The sequence below is a fragment of the Neovison vison genome, chromosome 12 (assembly GCF_020171115.1).
Source record: "Neovison vison isolate M4711 chromosome 12, ASM_NN_V1, whole genome shotgun sequence".
In the NCBI taxonomy this organism is placed as follows: Eukaryota; Metazoa; Chordata; class Mammalia; order Carnivora; family Mustelidae; genus Neogale; species Neogale vison.
In genome coordinates, this window is record NC_058102.1 from 3,261,531 (window position 1) to 3,283,648 (window position 22,118).

A 22,118-nucleotide genomic window follows, 5' to 3' on the forward strand; every position below is an offset into this window, starting at 1 on the left:
AGGCTAGACCTGTCACCACCAGAGGCCCTCAAGGGTGGCAGCTATGGGGCAACCTTCCCAGGTGCTCCTCTAGCAGCACTGTGCCTGGAGAAATAGGCTACCTCTGGTCTAGAACCTTCTGTCCATAGAAGACAGGAAACCACAGTTCTGGCCCCCACAGAAGCCTGGCTCAGTGCACCAAGAATGTGTCGGGTATGAGGCTAGTGAGAGGGAGCCCAAGCTCTGTTCCTGGGGCAGGCGAGCTGGAGGCAGGGGCTCACGGACCCCCGGCCCCCACGCGCCCCGCAGGCACTGAGAAGACAACGAGTCGGATGCCAGGCGTCTGCCCACCTCCCACCCGCAGGGCCACCCGGCCTGGCGGAACCCTGACAGTGCACAGAGGCAGCAGGGGTCCCGCCGGGACTCCGCGGGGGTCAGTAGTCCCCCTGGGCTACAGGCTGCCCCGCACAGAGCGCAGCGGGCTCTGAACGTCTTCACACTTCTCTGCCAAGCAGCTCCCGGCCTGGCCTGCTGCCCTCTCACCGTGACACACAAGCGTGCCCGCACCCCCATGCTGGGGGCTGTGCGTTCTCCCAGCGCCACGGGGAATCCCTGAATCCCTAGTGTCATGGCGTGACGACACGAGGCCTTTGGGAGGCACTGGGCCATGAGGGTGGCCCCAGGGAGACCCCTCGTCCTCCTGGCCGCTGGGGCCACAGTGTGACGTCAGCCGCTGGCAAACCACAGGGGAACCTCAGCCAACCACCGGTCCCCACTGCCGTGAGACACAGATGTCTGTCGTGTGTTCGCTGCCCCGCCGGAGGAACAGACACCGCCTGCCGCCAACCCCCCCCTCGCTGGGATGAAGGCCCTTGGTCCTCCTGGTTGCCATGTGACTGCAGCCAAGGCAACGGGCGCTCGGCACGGGGAGGGACGACCTCCCCGCAGCTGCACCCCCTCGCATGGCCGCGGGGCACCCCTGTAGGCCAGGATTCGGCCCAGGTCCCACCATTGTTGGCCCTCCCAGGGGAACCCTCCCAGGGGAAGGAGAGGGCGGCGGGAACGGGGGGAGGGGGGCTTGTGTCACTCGGCCGGAGCTGTGCGCCAGAGGCCCGCACCCCTCAGGAGACCCCATCAGACTGTCCCAAACACACGCTTTATTGGGTGCCGTCCCCGCATCCCTGCTGCCTCCTCGCCGGGCCGCCTATGTGCTTGCGGGTGGGAGACCTTCCCTGGGGCCCAGAAGAGCAACTCTACACACCGGGTACTCGGGACCCACCCACTAGGCGGCAAATCCTTCTGGCTAGAGCACCAACTTGGGGAAGACAGGACAAGCCTTTCTGGGGCTCGCCTGGCACTGTGAGGCCAGCCTGGCTACGGGCAGCAGGCTCAGCCACGCTCCCCCGGACAGCTCCACACTGGGCTCTGCTCCTGCGTGGCTGCTCCCGGGCACGCAGCAGCTGTGCAGCCTCCTTCAGAGCACGGGGCCCAGCCCTGGGCCATCGCTGGGGCTGTCGCTGGGGCCCTCGATGGCCACTCTGGACTTGCTCTTGCCCTTCTGGAGTATGTAGGCAGATGGCCCCAAGCGCAGGATTTTCCCGCTGCCCAGACACTCCTCCCCTTTATAGAAGACGGCAAACTAAGAAGTAAAGAGGCCCGTGTGAGCTCCGTGGGGCCCGGCGCCAGGTGCCCACCAGCAGCCAGGAGTGTGGGTCTGTGGCTGCTGGGCTGCGGGCGTGGGGGAGGGCAGGCCCAGACAGGGCAGCTGGGCCCTCCCAGCATCAAGCAGGGGCAGGTATCACTGGTGTGGCTGGGGGGTGGGGATGGGGGAGACACCAGGCGCGGGGGGCCACGGCTTCCACCCTCACTGGCTGCGTGAGCCACACACTCGCACCCAGCCCGCAGCTCAGCACCCCCACCCTGTAAACGGGGCACTCTGGCAGGGAGGAAATGCGGTCTGTCCTTCCAGAGCACGGAGGCCACTGGCCAGAGCCCTCTCGGCCACACGGGCCTCAGCAAGGCGCACCTGAGCACATGCTGAAGCCCATCTTGTGCACGAGGGCCTGGCTCTGGCCACACGTGGGCGTGGAGAGGCCCAGTCCTGCCTTCCATCCGGGCTCCCCGCCTCCCTGGGCAGCACGGGCGCCGGGCCAGGCACATCCCACTCACCTGTCCCGGGGCCAGGGCCCGCACAGCCCGCACAGCTGTCACCCACACGGTGCCGTCTTGGTTGAGGGTCAGCACACAGGGCACTGGGTGAACAAGAGGGATCTTTGGAGGGGGCCCCGGCCTTTCCACGTGTGGCCAGCCCCAGGCCTCGCACCCCCAACGGATGGAAGGAGCATTGGCAGCGGGGGCCACAGCCGGGGCGGCTCAGTGCCACCTGCTTCCTGGCCTGCCGCTCCAGCACCTCCAGGACACGTCCTGCACGGTGGACGAGCGCGGCCACGCGGGCCTCAGCACCTTCCCATCAGGGCTCCCAGGGAACGCAGGCGAAGAGGGGGTTCCGAATACGTTATGCAACCTGAACAGTGGGGGACGCTCCGGGCCCAAGTCTAAGGACCACGCAGACCCTGGGTGCCCCCTCTGCAGGGCCCCTTCCGCTCGGTCACCTAGCGCCATCTGGTGGCGGAACCGGAAGTGGCACTCCATCATCTTGTCCCGGACCAGGGCTGCCGGCGGCTCCTCTGCGATCCAGTGCACGCGGTTGGTCCGCAGCAGGTCCCTGTACAGAGCCGGGTGGTCTGTCCGGGGGGCCTGTGGGGCGGGACGCGCAGGTCAGGACACGGGAGCCCTCAGCGGAGGGGGCCCCCACCCCAAGCCTGCACTTCATCAGTAGCGACCCCAATGGCATGCTGACTGCTGACTATGGCGTCCGCCCAGAAATGCGTGGGACCACCCCACGCCACTGGATCCCATTCTGCACAGGAGGAAACTGAGGCGTAGGAGGGAAAGGGTCTTGTCACAGTCACACTTGACGAGCAGCAAACCACGGTCAGCACCCGCCAGTTCCAGCCTCACGTCCTGCCGCACCTGCCGAGGCAGGGCCTGCCATGCTGCTGGCTTGTCTCCAAACGGTCACCCCAGGAGCCCACCAAACTGCAGGCAGCAGGGGAAAGAAGGCACAGGGCTGGCTCCCTGGGGCTGTACTGAGGCCATCTGACCCAAGCCCCAGGCAGTGGTACCCACACGGGGACAGATGCCAGGTGATGATCCTCCTGGTTTCTCAGAACGCGACAGAGACCACTGAAGGTTTACACGAAAACCACTTTAATTTACGTGTGAAGACAATCCCTGCTCCGGCTGTGACGCCCACGGCTCTTTGAGGAAGGAGATGGCCCAGAATCAGTAGGCCAGGTCTGCCGGTCGCTCTGCCTGTGTCTAAGGCTCCTCCAGCCCTGTGCCCGGGCACCCAGCTCTCCCAAGGCAAGGGCTCTTGACCTTGGTACGGCTCAGACAGGAGGCTGAGTCATCTGTTCAGGGTGGGGGCTTTCCTGTAGGATGTCCGGGGACCCCCTTGGCCTCCACCCATCAGATACCATAGGGACACTGCTGAGTGTCCTAGGGGCGGGGGGGAACAGGGCCAACTCACCCTCTTTGGGAAGCCCTGCTCCAGAGCCTGGGGACAGGGTCAAGTCACTGCAGCCCACAAATGGCTCTGGTCCCGGCTCGGCTGCTTCCGTGTGTCCTGCAGTGGCCTGCGCAGCCATGGGCCAGCCCTGTCCTAAGCACTGAGGGACCTTTGGACTCTTGCGTAAAATCAGAAAAACAGGATCTGTTCACAGCCATTAACGTGTCTGCCAGAGTGGCCGGCATACGGTTAAGACCCTGATGAGTACCTTCCCCAAAGCCCTGCTGGTACTTCGGGGGCCAGTCCCAGGAGGACACAGAGGCAGGGATGGTCCTTCCGCCACTGCTGCTCTGTAGGACGCCACAGCCCTGCCTGGTCTTCTGCCAAAAACAGACCTCGGTCACCTGTCTAAAAGGTCAGCCCGACTCACCACAAACACGTCGCCCTTGGTGCCGTCCTTCTCCACCACGTACCAGGGCTCCCGTAAGCCGCCTATCTTGGCTCTCTGGCCCAAAGTATACAGGAACCAACCTGCGGAAAGACGGTTTCTCAGCAGCCGGCACCAGCTCCCTCCTATCACGCCCTCGTGCCGGGGCACAGAGCATGGGGGCAGGGGCAGCAGTCGGGAGGCTCTGGGGGCCCCCGAGGGGTAGGCAGTCCAGAGCGCCTGTGTCCAGCCACCACAAGCCTCAGCCCTGACCTCATCAGGGCCGTGTCGGGCTGCACCTCAGGCCCCGCCAGGAGCCATGCCAGCTGCTGGACCACCCAAACCAGGGGCCGCAGGGACCAGTCCTCCGGAATGTGCCCAGAAGCCCTAAGTTCCCTCCTGCTGAGCCCCCAGCAACCCCTCTGATGGATGAACTGCATGGGGGGCTGGGGCATCAGGGCTGCCCCCACTTCTCTGTGTACCCCAACCGTGCAACAAACATCACAAGACTGGATGGCTAGCACAGAAGAGACTACTAGCACTAGCACAGAAGAGACCAACTGAGGGGATCTCGTCCTGCTGGAGACCGGCTGGGAGGGAGCATCCTGCAGGCCTGTCCCCTCCTCCCGTCTTAGGAATGCATGGGGCTTCTCTGCCCGGCTCCCCAGGAGCCCTGGACAGCCAAGTCCAGCTCCCCCAATGGGAAAGAGAAGCCATCTGCCCAATCTGGGTCGGGGGATTCCAAAGAGCCATCAGTGAGCCTGTCCATGCCTGAGCACCAGCCCCTGTCCCCCCAGCAGGTCAGACACATTCTGGGTCAAGACCGACCTGGTCTCCAGCCCCCAAAGGCTTCTCTCTGATGCCCCGGGAGCACAGGCCCACCACTGACCAACCCACTCTCTGTCCTGCCACTGCGCTGTGAATGCTGGAGCCTGGTCTGTCTGCTGCAGCCTCCCCACACCAGCCTGGGCCAAGTTCACGGTGCCCCTCCCCGAATGTCTGCCCCCAAATGCAACACTCCTGCCTTATGGGGACACCCTCTGATCCCGTCCCGTCCTCGTCCTAGATCTGGAAGCTCAGCCTGAAGTCAGTCATGCTTTCATCAGGGTGGACCTCTCTGTGTTCTCACGTTTTCTTCCCCTGCGGTGAGAGGGTACTTTTACTTACAGAGACACAGATTCGGTCTTCCCGAATCGGAGGGCATCCCTCTTTATTAGCTGCCAGGCCTCACGGAGACACGCGCAGCACTGGCCACCACACTCGCTCGAGCCACCTGCGACCCCCGCCACAGGCCTCTTGGACTCACGCGCGGACGCAGACGAACTACAGGCTTCTTGTCTGACTCTCCCAGAGCTGGAACTTGCCCCACGACTCAGGGAGTTTATGACGACAGGCAGCCCAAGGTGGTGTCTCACCTTTGTGTGTTCCCAGAACTTTATTGTCTTCTATGGAAATGAATTTACCAGGCCGGGGCTGTAAATACTGAAAAACAAGCATGCTCTTACTCACGAATCCAGGCCCACAGCCGAAATGTGCCTCCATCCTTTCGCCTCTAAGAACACTCACCTGAAGAATGAAGTTTTCAAAATTTCTTTTACCAACGAAACAGATGCCCATGCTCTGGAACGAAAGGAGAGCCGAGCGTGAGGAGAACGAACAGGCAGGTGTCCGCAAGAGAACAAGCCAGTGCCGGGAGAACAGCGGGCCGCGGGCCTGGCTTTCCTCGGCCAGTACCCGCATACGCCGGCCGAGCCCCGCAAATGGACCGCGAGGGCTTTCAGAGTGTCTCAGCCTCCCGGCGTCTGCTTCAGGCCCCCACCCGGGATCTGGTGAGTAAGCAAGGCCGCACCACGTCCACCCCACAGGAGAGAGAGCTGGAGCTGGGCCGGCCCTTCGGACCACCATCCGCAAGCCGCGGGGAAGCCGGGAGCCGGGGTCAGCCTGGGAAGGAGAGCAGCTGGGCCAGAAGCTGACACGCGCAGCAGAGTCAGAGGAAGGAGCGGCTCACGGTGGTCTCCTCTGGCCCAGAAGACAAGCGGAGGGTGCGCTCCGGCGCGCTCCCGTCACACGGCTCCCTCACCGGCTCTCTGCTTGTGTCTCCCGGAGATGTGGCCCCGCAGCTCCCACCACAGAACTACACCCAGAACCCGAACCAGTGAACAGAGGGACAGAGATGATGGGCGGATGCATGCGTGAAAAGATGTCTTCCTTGGGGACAATGACTCGCTGATAAAAAAGGTCATGCTCATTCCCAGGAAGACAAAAGGGCAGCAGCAGCCTCAGCTAAAGGTGACCCAATCCCTGACATGGCCCGACCACACGGAGCACACCGGGACCGTCCTGTAGCACCAGACCCCCGCCAGGCTGGCCTCACTGTCGTTCCAATGCCCAGGCTCTTCTTGCCTCAGGGCTTTTGCACACCCTCTTCTCGCTATTGGGGCTATTCTCCCCGAGCCGTCTTTGGGACACTAAATCCTATTCATCCTGAGGCCTTACGTTAAATAAAATGTTAACTCCCCAGAGCCCGTCTCTGGCTCTAGCCCAATCTAGTTAGAGCCCACAGGTGCCTCCTACACATTTTCCAGTTTTGCCGTGGTATGTTTCGTGTCTGTCTCCCCTTCCTGCGAGCCCCATGAAGGCAGGAGCGAGGAACCCATGTGCTCTTACCCTATCCTCAGGGGCCATCAGCACGGCACCCAGGACAGGAAGGCCCTCGACAAGGAGGGGCTAGACTGTGTGAAAAAGGCAGATCTGTGCGCAGGCAGTGACAAAGCCCCGGCCAGGGCGCCTCAGGGCCCTGTCCTTTAGCCCTGCCCTCCCTGGCAGGCTGGGCCAAGGGCACCCCAACAAGCTAGCCGGGCCGCTGCGAAAGCCGCTCACCCAGAGGGAGAAATCGTGTCTGAGCAGCTCCTGGAATGTCAACAGCGTGTCCTACTGCACGCGTGACCCGGGCTCTGTCCTGACGCTGGCTCCCGGGGAGGAAACGCCCAGACGGGGCCGCGCCCCCGCTTCTCCGCAGACCGTGGCCGCGAGCACACCCCCCTCAGTCCTACCTCCTTCTTCTGAAGCACGTGATGGAGTCTATTCTCAGCAGCTATTTTCTTGACAAAATCTTTCGTTAGCCCCCCCAGAGGGAAGAGGGTTCTCCTCAGGGCATCTTGGGAAACCTGGCTGAGAAAGAAGGTCTGGTCTTTAAAGCTGTCAGCTGCTTGAAGAAGTTTAACCGCTGCCAAGAGTAAAGAACAAAACACGGTGCGGGAATGAACATAACGGTCCTTGGCCGCGAGTCCCGTCCTATTAGCTCCTCCCTGCTCTGTCGGAGGCAGAAAGCAGTGCTCAAAGGCAGACCACCAGGCAAGACAGACAATCCCGTGCTTCAGGGGAGACGGGTTCTCACCCCGAGTTTAGGCGCCGTTAATAATAAGTCTACGTGATCAGGAAGTTTAATCCAGTTCCCTCCCCGGGTCACGGTACTTTACAGACCCAACTCGGCACAGACCCGCTCTGAAGAGGTGACGTGAAAACGAGCCCAAGATACACGCAGCCGAGCGTGAGAAAGCCGGACGAGGGACCCCCGGAGGACGCCGGGCCGGGGGGTCAGCCGCTCCCCACGCCCCCCACCTTCGCAGTCAGGGGTTTCCGCGGAAAGCGGGTTTCAGTCAGAGGCACGCAGACAACTGTGCGTTGCTCCTCCACGGCCTCCCCCTGCTCGTCTCCCCGGCAGAGACGCGCATCTGGCCCTGAGGCCTCGCGGCACAGGCGTGACTGACCTCGGCCCCGTGACACTGGGTCAGAGAAGGGGGCCCGGCTCCACTGCTGGGCCACATCACACCCGCAGGCCCGTGCCGGGACCGCCGCGACTGCAAGCAACAAACGCCCCAATGTCAAGTTCAGCGAGCCGCGGGAAACGGCACGTGGGCTGGCAGTACCGGAGCTCCGTCACTCCCGAGATGCAGCGCGAGGAGAGGCCGCCGCACGGCACCCTCAGGGCGTGCGACGTGTGCACTGGGGCCCATACGACGCACGTGTGCCTGTCAGCTCCCACAGTCGTGTGGGGAACACGGGCTCTGGGGAGGGAACATTCTCCACCCGCGGCCTCAAATGTGAGTCTCACTTTAACCACGGGAGGGTCCATGACCCCCATTTTACAGACGAGGAAACTGAGGCTGAGCTCGTCGGAGAGGTGCAACAGCACACGCGGGCGTGGCCTGAGTCCTAGTCCATCCCGTCCTGCGCGCAGAGCAACACGACCGGCTGAGAGATGGAAAACAGCCAGTCATCGGGGAGGCAGGCTCTGCCCAAGGCCACTTTCTGCTTCAAAAGGAAGACCGGTCAGCCGCGCACACGGGGCCTCAGGACACTGGAAGCAACGGGCATTTCCTCACCGCTCCGAGTCAGCATAAACCGGACCCCAAATCTGGGGCGCCCAGGGGGCTCAGTGGGTTAAGTCAGCGTCGGCTCAGGTCATGATGCCAGCACCCTGGGGTCGAGCCCCGCGTCGGGCTCCCTGCTCCGCGGGGAGCCTGCTTCCCCCTCTCCTCCCACTCGTGCTCTCTCTCTCTGTGTCACACACTCTCGCAAATAAATAAAATCTTAATAAGTAAATAAACAAATAAATAAGACAGGCGCAAAGTCTTTTTTCTTTAAAGGAGGCCGGCGATCTTAAACCGTTGAAGGGACACGGTCCGGGGTTTCAGTCACACCCCTCACAGCTCGGCCACGGTCAGGCCGGCGCCGCGCCCCCTCCGCACGGCTGAGGCCTAACCAGGCGCCAGGCCGGGGCCCAGGAGCGCCGACGAGCCTAGGCGGGCTGTGCGCGGCCCCGTGTGCGCGGCCCGTGCCCTGCTGCTCAGGGACCGGGTCCGGGTCTCCAGGGCAACTAAGTAAGAATTAGAGGAAAAGCGCCGAGTGACTGGACAGCGCCGCGACTCCGCGTTCCATCGCTCAGGAGCGCCCGTCGGCGCGATCCGAGGAGCTTCGAGGGCCCGCGGCCTCACATAAAGGTCCACACAGCTCCGGAGTGCAAACCGGTTTCTCGGCGGTGAGCGAGCACGTCTATTCCGTGTGGAAATAAATCCTTCAGCCACGCAGGACCCTTCAGTCCGTGTTTACTTGGTGACTTCTGCTGCGGAGCGCCCACGTGGCAGCGCTCTGCCTTCTTCCCGACACGGAGGGGCTTCCCAGGATAGGGGTGCCGGGGGCTGTGAGACGCGGCCCTCGGAAGCAACCGGAAGGGAGGCCGAGGGAACCTGTCCCCTCTCCCCGCGTCTGAACCTGACGGCCTGGTGGCAAGCGCGCGGCTAAGGGCCCCGCACCCCGCAGGCAGCAGAGGGAGACCGTCCCAAAAGGCAAGCGCTGCCCTTGTCTGCGTTCAAAGCGGAAGGTGATCTGCATCCCCTCTGCTGGGAAGAAGGGGCTGGGTTCGAAACCAGGCCAGCCAAGCACCGCCAGCAGCCTCGGGGCTCCGCATCGCAGCAGACGGCCACTCGGACGGGGCCAGTGACACGGAGGACAGGGCCCGACTGGGGCCTGGCGTAGCAGAAAGAGCACAACTACGGAGCCGAACGGGGCTGAGCTCCAGCTTGACGGCCACACGCGGCCTGGTCAAATGACCCCACGCCTCAGTTTCCCCACCTGTGAGGTGGGACGAGCGCTTCCACCGCTCTCAGAGGGGCCAAGCAGAGCGCGCGCCCGGCACAGCTGCGCGCGGGGGAAGGGGCAGGTGCGGTGAGGCAGGTGCTCAGCGGACCCACCCTCCGGCGATCCCACAGCAACGGAAACTCCTTGCTCAGACGTGGCTCTGAGCTCCCCTCGCAATGACGTGAATTCCTCTCTTCTACACACGAATGTACGCCGGGACGAGCCAGCAGCAGCCCTGCTGACAGCTGGGCACTGTTCTGGAAAGGGGACACTCGGCTCCCTCGAAGGCCGACACACGGCTCCGTATCCACCATCTCTGCACACGCGCTCTCCAGCAGGCCCGAGTGTCAGGCCCCAGCGCCCGGGTCCCGCAGAAGTGCGCACACCCCGGTCTCGAGCCCTCAAGAGCTGATGGTAAGCGCCGCGGCCATGGTAAGCTCCGACCACGAACAAGTATTTCCTCAAACACCTGGGAACCTTCGAGTCACTGGCAGAGTGTAAGGGCTGGGTCAGAAATCACAGAAGCAGGTTCCAAGCAGGCTCTGCGGGGAGGCGGCCTCCACACCCGCCAGCTAGTGCAGGCCACACAGGGACGCGGCGGCCGCCTCCGCGACACCCGCCGCCACACTGCACTAGCTCCCTCTGCGCACCCTCCCCTGCGGTCTGACCCGGCACTTTCGCTTACCATTCCTGACTTCAAAGCGGTTTCTGAAAAGCCCTTCTGGCCTCCTAATGTGCTTCTGCTGAAAGACTTCCTCGTCTTCCAGTGAGGTCCTGGCGTAGTGGCCCGTGGCAACTGCGTCTGCTCCTGTGAGGTTTTTAAAAACCCAAGATCAAACTCCAGACTCGCATGTGTGGTCGGGCCGCCTCGGGCCTCGGGAGCTCCCAGAAGCCTGCAGACACCAAGCCTTGCGCTGGACAGTCTGCACCGATGGCCCAGCTCCCTCCCAAACATGGAGGTCCAGGCGAGGAGGCCCCCCACAACACGCCAACATTCCCATCAACAGTGGCCTTGAACTCTCCATTTACAAGGAGACAACCTTGCTACAAGGTTTTACTGCAGCTTTATGGGACTTTCAAAAGTCTGTATCTATCCACTCATTCACTCTAGCTTAAGGAAAGAGATATGCACACAAAGATTTAACGATAAAAAGTTCATTTCAGCGTCTCCTACACTAAGGAAAATTGAAACCACCAAAATGTTCGGAGAATATGAAATTAAAATGCCACAAGAACGGCGCCGCTCTCAAGGAGATTTTCATAATGTTCAATAGGGGGAAATACATAATACTATAATCCCACTTTTTAAAAAATGTTATTTATTTATTTGAGAGAGAGACAGTGAGAGAGAGCGTGAGAGGCGAGAAGGCCAGAGAGAGAAGCAGACTCCCCGTGGAGCTGGGAGCCCGATGTGCGACTCGATCCTGGGACTCCAGAACCATGACCTGAGCCGAAGGCAGTCGCTTAACCAACTGAGCTACCCAGGTGCCCCCCACTTTTTTTTAATGCACAAAGATTAAGAAAAATATGAGAAAGTCCATTCCTTTGATTCCAGGAAGAGAAATGATAGACGACATCTCCCTATTTTCACTCTGCTGTCATGCACTTGAGCTTTGAACTTTTTCTGATACAAACACATTATTTCCACCGCAGTGAAGGACCATCCAGCATATTCCATCTCTTCCCTTCCCGTTATGCAAAAAACCAAAAGAACCTACTAGAGCACGTATTAGTTCACAACCTTTCCCTGAACGAACACTTCAGATGCTCCACGTGGCAAGAGACTCATTCCAGGAAGGGGCAGCAAACCGAGCCCGTGCCTTGCCAGCGAGACGAGCTCAGTGTACAACGAGAGGGACACCGAGCATGAGCTGCTGAGGGCACCTGGCGGGCTCGGTCAGAGGAGCGTGCAGGTTCTGATCTTGGGGTCATGAGTTCAAGCCCCACGCTGGATGTAGAGACTTACTCAAAAAAAAAAAAAAAGTTCTATCCATTAAAAAACAACACAAAAGGGAAGTTCTGGTAATACTGGTCTGACACGAGCTGCAGTAAAACAGCAGACAACGCCTCGGCTCAGGAGTAGGCTCTCCGGTTTGCCAAACGCACTCCCCACCCTAAGGCAGATTCTTACCAGCACAAGAACTGTTGTATATGAACTACCAGAAAAAGCACATTTGGGAACCTGTTATTATACCTTGATTGCTTTTCAGAGAGGAAAACAACCCTCGTTAAATCTATTTCCCCAAACAACGAGCATTTACACTGCCAAGCGTCGAGTCCCCCGGGAGGGACCCCAAGGTCTCACGGACTGACCCTCCGTGCCATGCTGCCCATGTGGGCAACTCGGATGCGCAAGCACGCCCCGCAGAAACTCCTTCTGACGCGTCCCCAACAGATGGCCACCTCGGGCTGGCTCCCTGAGAGGCTAAGACAACAGGGAGCCACTCTCACCAAAAGGAGGTGTCACCCCCACCCACAGAGCTGGCTGCGCCCCTCCCAAGTGCGGTCCTTCTGCACGGCCAGGCCCTGCCCTGCGTGGTGCGCACGTAAACAGAGGCCATCACCGGGCACAACCACATGGTAATCACCCGGCTCATCCGAGGTCCTGTCTCCTAACACTAACACACTCAAAACCAAAGTCACTGCACAAGCCAGGAACCTGTCGCTCCCTTCCTGAATAAACGGGAGCTAACTGTAAGCCCCCCAGACGTGGCCCACGAGGGCACCCACGAGAGCAGAGCAGGGCCGATGCCTTTCCTTCCTGACACCCCCAACCACCAGGTAATGCCAGACTTCAGGCAGCCGGAGGCCCAGATCTGCTCCCCACCATGGACGAGAGGGAAGACTGACCCTAGTGAGCCAACTTGGAATATGATCTCTACCGAGGTTCAGTTTTGGCATCAGTCATTCAAACGCATCCAGAATTCTGGAGCCTTTGTCTTGCAGGCATCACTGAGGCCTGTGACCAGTGTGTGTCCCTCCCCAGCGGCAAGCCCTGTGTGCTGGCTCTGCAGGCCTAGAGTGAGCCCGCTTCTGTCACTGCGGCACAGCTGATGCACAGAGCAGCCAACAGTCCTGGGACGCTACTGGACCGCTGGCACAGGACGGTCACAATAACGTCTGGGCACGTGGGCAGACGCAGCAAAGAGCCGCACGGGACAGAAGACACGGAAAGGTCAGAATTGGAAATTTCTGCGAGGGAAGGGCAGGGCACAGAAGTGAGCACGTGGGCTTTAAGGCAGCAGAGGCCACAGGCAGCCCCAGCAAGCAAGGCAGCATCAGGGACCCCCACAAAGGCACAGGAATGCCCCAGCAGGCAGACGGAGAGGAGAAAGGAGAACTATGGAAACAGACAGAATCTGCAGGCAGCTGTAAGCAGGGAGCAGGGCTCAATGGGCTTTGAGAACAGACCACCAGGGGCACCGGGGTGGCTCAGTCAGTGAGGTATCGGCTCAGGTCCTGATCTTCGGGTCCTGGGGTCGAGCCCTACTCCCAGCTCCTTACCCAGCAGGGAGCCAGTTTCTCCCTCTCCCTCTGCCCCTGACCCCTGCCTATGCTTTGTCCCTCTCTCAAACAGAATCTTTAAAAAAAAAAAAAAGAACAGACCACTAAAATGTGGCTTCAAATCCAGGAGGGGAAGAAAAGCCCAGAAACCAAGCTGCCCAGAGCAGGGGAATAAAGTCTCAGCAGGACTGGCAAGAAGGACACCCAGAAAGACACCGAAGCCGACTTTCCGGAGCTCTAAGGAGGGCCCGTGACACTCCCGCTGTGACCCTGCCTGCAACCGGGGCTGCTCTGAGCGAAGCTGGACCCGCAGGCAAGCTCTGGCGGCCCTTCTGGCTCTCTGCCTGCGACCTGTTTCGGCAGGATGCTCGGAAGTTGGTGCTCCTCAACCTAGAGCACTGCCCCCACACCTGACAGGTCCACGATGAGGACACACTCCTTCCTCCCTGAGACCCTGTCACTGGCATACTGCCAGAAAGTTCTTCCTTACTCAAGAAGATAACAGAACATTACCGTCTCCACTGCTTCCTTTCCTTCTGAAGATGAAACTGTTTACCGGGATTTGGCTCCTGAATATCTCTGAAAACCTTACAATTTTAAAGAGATTAAATGGAAAGAGCAAAACGACTTACCGAGATTATCCACAGCATAATGGAAAAAACAACTGAATTTGATGTGCTTGTTGCAGACTATGTCAGGATTAGGAGTCCTTCCTTTCTCATATTCACTTAAAAAGTCACTGGAACAGAAGAAAACGATTTTCATTTCTAACTGTGAAACATTCCTCAAAAAAAATAAATCTACTGGGGCGCCTGGGTGGCTCAGTGAGTTGAGTGTCCGGCTCTGGATTTCGGCTCAGGTCATGATCTCGGGGTTGCAGGGCTGAGCCCCTGGCTGGGCTCCGCACTTGGCACAGGGTCTGCCTGAGATTCTCAGTCTCCCCCTCTGCCCACCCCCAACCCGCCTGAGCTCACGTTCGCTCTCTCAAATAAATAAATAAAATCTTTAAAAATGATTAGGTTGAATTACTTGCTTAGGTTAGCTTCTCCTTGTCTTACCAAAGCTACAATCAGGAGAGCTTCAGTGGATAGCCACTGGAGTGTTTTCATCAAACGTTCGCATAAAGCCGCTGCACTTTCCATCTGAATCTATGGGAACAGACAAAGCCGGACAGAAAGCCAGGGATCCCCTGCCACTCCGGCCCAGCAGCCACTCCGTCTCCCCAGAGGCTCACAGATTGTGCGGGGCCCCGTGCAGGATGGATTCACTCAACCCCAGCCTCCCCTGACTCCGCCAGCAGAGGACGGCTTGGAGGAAGACCACGCTGGAGTGACAGCAGGAACCCAATGACCCAGAGCCACCGCGTGGGGCTCCATGAGCTATTCCACAATCTCGGCCTGGGGACCCAGGTCACTGGGCGAATAAATGTGCCAGGTGATACTTTTCTACTGTGACTCCCGTACTTCTGAGGGCCAGCAATGGCCTGGATGCTTCCAGCGCACAGGCAGCCTGGCCGGCCTGACTTCCGCTCTAACGGGCTGGCTGACCGGACGTGGGAGGAGGACAGTTCGGCAACAAGTTCATGGTCTCACAGCATCCACTCTAGGAGGGTCACGATGCCTGTTCCAGGAGTTTAAAGTGAGTATTAAAGGGTTGGGGCACCCGGCCGGCTCAGCCGGAGGAGCGCGCGACTCTCGATCTCGGGGTCATCGGTTTGAGCTTCGAGCTGGCTGTGGAGGGGACTTCAAAATAAAATCTTTACAAAAGAAAAAAGTTACAGGTGTGTCTGGAATACCTGTGATCATTTTCCATTGACCCTAAAGCTCTGTGTGCTCTACCACGGTTACAAGTGACAACGCGGACCCAGAGGGCGGCTGAGAATCTGTGGGTCACAGGTCACACGTGTATCTTCAACTCCAGCAGGTGATCCACACGTCCCTACCGCCGCTCAGTCCTCTCAGGAAGGGAGAACACTTGGGCTGCTCTATATTTCAATTTTTTAACTGTGAGAAAGTTGTCAAGAGTCTCATTAAACTCTTGCTTTACTCTCTGTGTGTCCGCAGCCCCCAGGACATTTTCTACATAACAAGTTCTGAATGAATGCTGAAGAGGCTGAAGGTGTCCACCTGCTTCTGAAAATCATGTTGACCATTTCCCAAACGGCTTAACGGAAAAGAGGTCAGTGGCGTCAGCAAAAACCACGGAGCACAGCCTGTTTGGCGAGGGGACAAAACCCGTCTGCACCCCAGGAGGGAGACGGCAAGCGGAAAGAACACCCACACTCTGACCCTTGAAGCCCAAACGGGCCTTGTAACCCAGCAACTCAGAAGAAATCTCAGAGCTAGAGAGTGCTATCAGAGCGGTGAGCGTTCGGGGACTCCTGAGGGGCTCAGATGGTTAAGCGGCTACCTTTGGCTCAGGTCACGATCTCAGAGTCCTGGGACCGAGCCCCGCATCGGGCTCCCTGTGTGGTGGGGAGCCTGCTTCTCCCTCTCCCTCTGCCCCTCCCCACAGCTCATGCACACGCGCTCTCTCAAATAGCACATTTAAACAAAACAAAACAGAGTGGTGAGCGTTCAGAACGCCAAGATCACTGAGCGCAATTCCAACCGCCCACCAGGCCACCAGGACGAAACGGAGGCAGAGGGCAGACTGGCCAGAGCCCGCCTGGCCTCCGTTAAACGTGAGTTAACCTCCAGAAAATCACGTTCGCTCACACGCTTTCCAAACGTAGCAATAAAGGTGACGTTTAAATCCGCCTGGATTTCTTGCTATCACCTTAAGCCCTGCAGTACTGAAAGGACGCCCCAAAACAGCTTTCCCCACCCACCCAGATTCAGTGGCAAAGCTACCCCTGCCTCCTCTTTCTCCCACTCCTACACTCGTCAGTCACCAAGCCCCCTGGCGCCATTTCCCTCGTAAGACCGGATGGATCTCCCCACCAGAATGAACCAAAGTGCTTGTCGCAGTGTGGGTTCCAGGGCTGACATCCCACAGCCCCGTCCAGGCGGATGTTTAACCAGGAGCCCCGCCAGTCCCTCAGCCCGACCTCCGCTGCCAGCGGATCTGCCCCTCAGGGCTGCTGCGGCCAGCCATTACCCCCACTCCACGCTCCAGTCATTCCCACCCTCGAACAGCGGCTTCTCCCAAGCTCTCTGCCTCCAATCTTCTCCCATAACTTACCCTACACTTGCCTCCCAGATTGCTCTTTTCAGTAATACAAATCGCAAGAGCTACGTTTATTGCTTACTAATGTGCCAGGCACAGTGCTGGCAGCTTTACAGCTAATTTCATTTAATTCTTACAATAACCCCATGAGGCAATATCCTCATTAAAGGGATTTTTAAAAAAGGCTTAGAGAGACAAGCGCATTGCCCACAGCCATGCAGTAAGTGGCAGGGTCAAGACTGGACCCAAGGATTTCCTTTGCATGCACCTACCCTAAACCTGCGCACATCACTGCTGCCCGGGACATCTTCGATGGCCACCCACTGTGCAGAGCCTAGCTGGGCTCCCCATACCCCAGATCAAGCAGCCTTCCTCCGCAGTGACAAGAGTCCAGCCAAAGCTGTCAATGTTCCCCCCCAGAATGATGGGGATTTTCCTTGTCACCACTGCTCTTGCTATCCTGTTTGGAAAATCTTCTCTACTTCACTGTTATTTTCAAGAGCAGATCAAACCTCACCTCTTCCATGAAGCCCTCCTGACTGCTCCATACGACCCATTTCTTCCCTCCTCTGAACGTGCAGCATTTTCATATCGCTGGTACCTCCTACCCACCACTTACCACTGTCCCCTCTGTTGAAGGGAATGTCCCCCTCCCACCGGGCTGCAAACTCCTGCAGAACGAGCCACAGCCTGTCCCCCTTTATGTCCCCCACACAGCACTGTGCCCAGTTCGGAGCAAGCACTGAAGGATCACCGTTGGCAGCTGTCACATTTTTGAAGTTTTTGTGTTTCACATCTTCATGAGACACCGGGGAGGGGCGCCTCACCTACTTCTTTTTCCCAGAAGCCTCTCACCGCGGACCTGCGCAGGCATCCCCCACGCCACCTCTCAGGGAGGACCTCAGCCTTAGTTCCCTCACCCAAAGCCAGCAGCAGAAACAACTCAAGGTTCATGAAGGCATTAGGGAGACTTCCAGCAGGTGGCACATAAGGAAACAGGAGGCCGGCTGCTCTAGGACCTGCTATCCACGGTCTCTGGCGCCACCACCTAACAGCAGTGGCCACGTGCCCCTGGTCCAGCTTACGATGGCAGTCCCTCCTGCAGAAAAGCGGTACGGCATCGGGAAGCCTTCTGCGTCTCTGAAAAGGACCCACCTGAACACATCATTCCAGTACTCCTTCACATAGGACACTTGGTGGAAAGGGATGTCGAGGATCCGGCAAACTCTGTAAGCATCTTCACAGTCCCTGTCGGCAGTGCACACTCCGTGTTCATCCAGTGAGTCCCAGTTCTTCATGAACACCCCCGTCACTTGGTAGCCTGGGGGCGGAAGGGGGCACAAGTCAGAGTCCATACTCAATAATCGGAGTGTAAGCCCCCGGCCTTCCCAGCTGGCCGAGACGCCCCTTCCCCCACACGCCCGTGACACTTGGTAATGCCTCCATCGTCACAGTGGGCTGCAGGAGTGCAGCTGTTGGCCTGTGTCGCCCAGGTGAGCGAGGTGCTGTATTTTCATCTCTCTGTCCCACCCTGTGTCTGCGCAATGCCTGGCACGCGGGAGAGGCTCAGCAAACGGGTGCTGAACGACAGAAGAGCAGAAATTCAACATTTTTCAAAGCAAATAAAAACCACCATTCTGTTACCGAGAAAATAAACTAATTTCAAAGACTTTTTCCAATTATCATCTAGAACTTAGACTCTAAGCCATCAGACAAGATGACAATTAAAATCCAGGCTATTTTATTATAAAGGTTGTACTAATTATATATTTAACCACCTTTTTTTGACTTCTTCTATTTCAACGAAGTACCCAACCAAATATCAGAAAGCCCAGTGTTAGCTTTCGAACATCTCAGTGACCGACTCAGGTGCCTACCCTGTGGGAGAAATGTTTAAGAAATGTTTCTCAGTGGTTAGGCTCAATGTAACAGAACCCAAGACATGTGACTATGTTTGTGACCAAGTTTAATAGAGTGTGCCATCGGACACCTGCCAGACCGTCAGACCACCCCCTTCCATGGCTCCCCGCAGTTAACCAGCCCCTACTGACTCTCCTCCAGCGCACACCATACTCTGCTGGGCTCCTGGTGCCAGTCAGCCCCTTCTGCCATTCACTACAGCCCGGAGCTCTTAGAGAGCAGGGACTACATCTCATCAACCCTGTGTCCCTGCACCGAACCCGGAGCCAAAGAGGTGCTCGCAGAAGAGACAATCCCACACATAGCTTTAAAAATCCCCTCTTCTATCACCTTATCCTTCTTCTCAAGGACATGGACCCACTTAGGGGCCCAGGCGCAGGCACTCCCGAATGGAACCTGAGCCTTTTGGGGAGCACAGGATAGGACGTGCAACTCCCACAAGACTAGGGAAACCCATGATGCCAAGGAGAGGACCATGCTTTTCCTCTGCTAAGTCCATCAGCGTCCCCCACTGCGGAGGAAACCCCAGGGAAGGCTGGAATATGGAGTGGTCGTCTGGATCCTGGGAGAAGGGACAGCCGACCTTCCCGAAGAGTAAAAGGAGTCCCCGCGGTCTGCCCATGGCTAGTCTGCCCCATGTGTCAGAGCACGTCACACACATCATCGGGAACCATCAAGGGCTCTGCACGGTCTACCCCACATAGTCCAAAGTCTCTCGGGTAACATCGGCCATAATCACCCTTTTCTTCCACCGTCCAGACCTGGCCAACACTTGCATGCTTCTGACCTTCTGCTGGAGCTGCGGCCTGTCAGGAGCACTGTCCACACACTTCACGCCGATTCCCTGCTTAGTGAAATGCTACTCTGCCTCCGGGTCTCGCCTTAAACACCACCACCGCGGGTGAGGCTTTAAATCCCGATCTCAAATGACAGGTGCGCAGCGCGCCTACGTTGTTTCCTCAGATCCACTTATCTGAGACAGTGAGAGCGCTGCACGTGCACGAGAGGGTGGGGAGGAAGGGACAGAATCGCCTGCAGACACCGACGGGTGTGCAGCCCTCCCCGGGCTCATCTTACCACTGTGAGATCAGAGATCGTTACCCCGGCGAGGCTCAACGGACTGAGCCACCCAGGCGCCCCGGGTGCCGGCATTTCTGTTTAATAACCACGACTGTCTTCCGAGCGCCCACTGTGTGCCGGCTTCCGGGGTGTCGCGTGCGCGGGCTCGTGTCAGCTCATCCTCCCAGCGGCCCGGCGACGTGGGGGGTCCCCTCACCTTTCAGAGAAGGACGCTGGACTAACCGAGGAGCCCCCCCCCCCCGCTCCAGCCCTGCGTTCCGGGAGCTCAGAGCGGAGAGCGCACGCGAGCCACCCCGTGGAGGCGGCCTCACACGGAGAACGCAGCTCAGTCGGCGCCCGACCCGGGCACTCCCCGGACGCCTGCAACCGACGCTGGCTCCGTGAACGGAGCGCACGGACGTTCAAGGGACATTTTGGCCGCACGGGCCCCGGCGGGGCCAGGACCGTCCCGGCTCAGCGCAGACCGCGCCGCCGCCGTCCCCCGGGTCAGAGGGCCCCGGGGCCCCCAAAGTCGGGGATGCAGCCCGCCAGTGCATGGGGAACCTGGCGCAGCCAGAGTCCCCGAGAACCGGTCGCTCACCTCTCCGCCTCAGCAGCAGCGCGGCCACGGCGCTGTCCACCCCGCCGGACAGGGCGACCACGACGTGCCGCGCCGCCTGCATCGGCTCACCGACAGCCTCCCGCAAGCTGGGCGACGCTTCCGCGCCGCGCCGGAAGTCCCGCCTCCGCCGCGGCGACGCCGACGCGGCCCGGCCGGAAACGCGCTTTCGCGAGCGGCGTTCCGGCCCCGCCCCGGCTTCCGCTCTCGAGGCCCCGCCCACTCCTGCGCGCGCAGCCGCGCTCGGGCTCTCTGCTGCGCTGGCGCACGCTGCTCCGGGAAGGGGTCGGTGCTGTCCGCCTGCGCGCGGGCGAGGTCGCCGAGGTCGTCCTCGAGGGCTGCGGCGAGGAGCCGGATTCTAGGAGACGGGGCCGTGAAGCAGGGGAGCGGAAGGATCCCGTGTAAATTTCGAGAGCTCTTCGTGGCTGCCCTGGCCGGGACGAGCTGGGAGCTGGTGGGCAGCCCGTGACAGCCACCTGGGCGGCGGTGCATTTGCGGGTCGACTCTACCCGCGCCTGCGGGAACGGACGTGGGGGACGGGGGAGAGGGTGGGGGCCTGACGTTTCCGTCTCGCGGGATGTCCCCGGGGGAGGGAGTGGCCCGCCAGGTCCGGCCCCGCGCGTCAGGTGGCTCGGGCCATCACCCTCCGACGGGAGATGCGGCTGTTCGGGAACGGTCGCGCGCGGGAGCGCACGCGGGGCACCGGGCGGGTGACCGAGGCAGCACGTTTCCGGGGAGGGGGACGGCGGGCCGCGGAGACATCCGCTGGGCCTAAGGAGAGCGTGGGAAGGTGGAGGTGAGCAAAGCAAAGGAGGAGCCGGGGTAGGAAACCTGGCCGAGCCGAGCGGCTGGAGGTCCGTGACTGGCTGGCCGAGCGGCGGCGGGAGGGAAGGGGTGGTCAGTGCGGAGTGCCAAGGCAGGGGGCGGTACGGACCGGACCAGGAGCGCCCCCGGGCCCAAAGGACTGAGATTTGGGTTGGCACTTGACGCTGTGGTCTACACAAGCGAGATCAGACACCCTTTAACTCCGCGACTCGCGGGGTGCCTGGGGGGCTCAGTGGGTTAAAGCCTCTGCCTTCGGCTCAGGTCGTGATCCCAGGATCCTGGGATCGAGCCCCGCATCGGGCTCTCTGCTCAGCGGGGATCCTGCTTCCCCACTCTCTCTCTGCCTGCTTCTCTGCCTACTTGTGAGCTGTGTTTGTCAGATAAATAACATCTTTTAAAAAATAAATGGGCGGCTCTGACCTTTCTTCACTTCGAACATCTTAGAGTGGCCCAGAGGACACACCAATCGTGGCATTAAAAGAAGCCTCTCTAAACAGTTTTATCTTTGCAACGTGCCATGTACTCTTTCTGTTTGGTTCTCAGTCATGTTTAAGAACCGTTGGTGCTGCCCACTAAAACTGGACGGCAGTTGGATGGAGATCTACGTGATTTCATGTAGAACCGGAACCATGGTTTGAAAGTGCAAGGGAACAGATGCGAATAGATGGGAATCAGGCCAAGAACACCCACCACCCAAAGCCTCAGGTTAAAACTGGGGTAGTTTTTGGGGCGCCTGGGTGGCTCAGTGGGTTAAGCCGCTGCTTTCGGCTCAGGTCATGATCTCAGGGTCCTGGGATCAAGTCCCGCATCGGGCTCTCTGCTCAGCAGGGAGCCTGCTTCCCTCTCTCTCTCTCTCTGCCTGCCTCTCTGTCTACTGTGTTCTCTCTCTATCAAATAAATAAATAAAATCTTAAAAAAAAAAACTGGGGTAGTTTCTTCACACTCTCTCAGTGGACCGAAAACATGGATCGTTCTTAAGGATCATTTTCCTGAGGGCAGGAATAGCTTCAGGGTCTGGAGAGAAACAAGGAAGGCCCCAAGACTCTGTTTCTGAGAAGAGAAGCAGGACCTGTGACCTAGAGAGTCGTGACCACTGGTGCCAGGAGCAGCCACAGGGCGAGCTCCCTGACAGAAGGGCCGGTCACAGGGCCCTGTGGGGAAACAGGAATGACGGCGTTTTCCAAAGAACAAGGTATCAGCCAACGAAACATCGACGCGAGTATCTGTTTCATCTCACACCTCCCAGAAGAGCTGACAGCAAATGTGGGGCGAACGTTCCGTTGAGTCTGGAGTGGCTGAGCTGAGGCCACTGGACATTTTGGCTCAGTCTAGAGGATTTCACCCTTCCTGGGTGTGGCATTTCGGTACAAGGGTAGGGCAGAAGTCCACTTTCCTGCCTGAGCAAA

At 59.3% G+C, this 22,118-nt stretch overlaps 1 protein-coding gene across 2 annotated transcripts; it reads right to left on the reverse strand.

The window, feature by feature from the left end:
• Positions 1-1,116: 1,116 nt before the first annotated feature.
• On the reverse strand, positions 1,117-19,986 carry TRMU (tRNA mitochondrial 2-thiouridylase). 2 transcript variants are annotated; one of them, XM_044228066.1, is made up of 11 exons: positions 19,870-19,986; positions 17,445-17,610; positions 13,754-13,860; positions 10,303-10,425; positions 7,031-7,203; positions 5,544-5,597; positions 5,393-5,459; positions 3,981-4,081; positions 2,592-2,736; positions 2,149-2,231; positions 1,117-1,618 (listed from the first exon to the last, which is right to left on the reverse strand). In XM_044228066.1, exons 1-11 carry the CDS (start codon positions 19,949-19,951, stop codon positions 1,454-1,456), a joined length of 1,266 nt encoding a protein of 421 aa, XP_044084001.1. In that variant the 5' UTR covers positions 19,952-19,986; the 3' UTR covers positions 1,117-1,453. The 2 variants fall into 2 exon arrangements, with proteins under 2 accessions (XP_044084001.1, XP_044084002.1); XM_044228067.1 differs by lacking the exons at positions 17,445-17,610; positions 19,870-19,986 and having other exon boundaries at positions 7,031-7,144; positions 13,754-13,854.
• Positions 19,987-22,118: the final 2,132 nt, after the last annotated feature.

Bases quoted from the DNA above. Each gene is read 5' to 3' on its own strand.
- TRMU (XM_044228066.1), bottom strand. From the start codon at position 19,951: ATGCAGGCGGCGCGGCACGTCGTGGTCGCCCTGTCCGGCGGGGTGGAC. The intron at 13,861-17,444 runs GTGGGTCCTTTT...CTTCTGTTCCAG, and splicing joins TACTGGAATGATGTGTTCAG to TGACTTTTTAAGTGAATATG. The intron at 7,204-10,302 runs GTAAGCGAAAGT...TACTCTTGGCAG, and splicing joins CCGCTTTGAAGTCAGGAATG to CGGTTAAACTTCTTCAAGCA.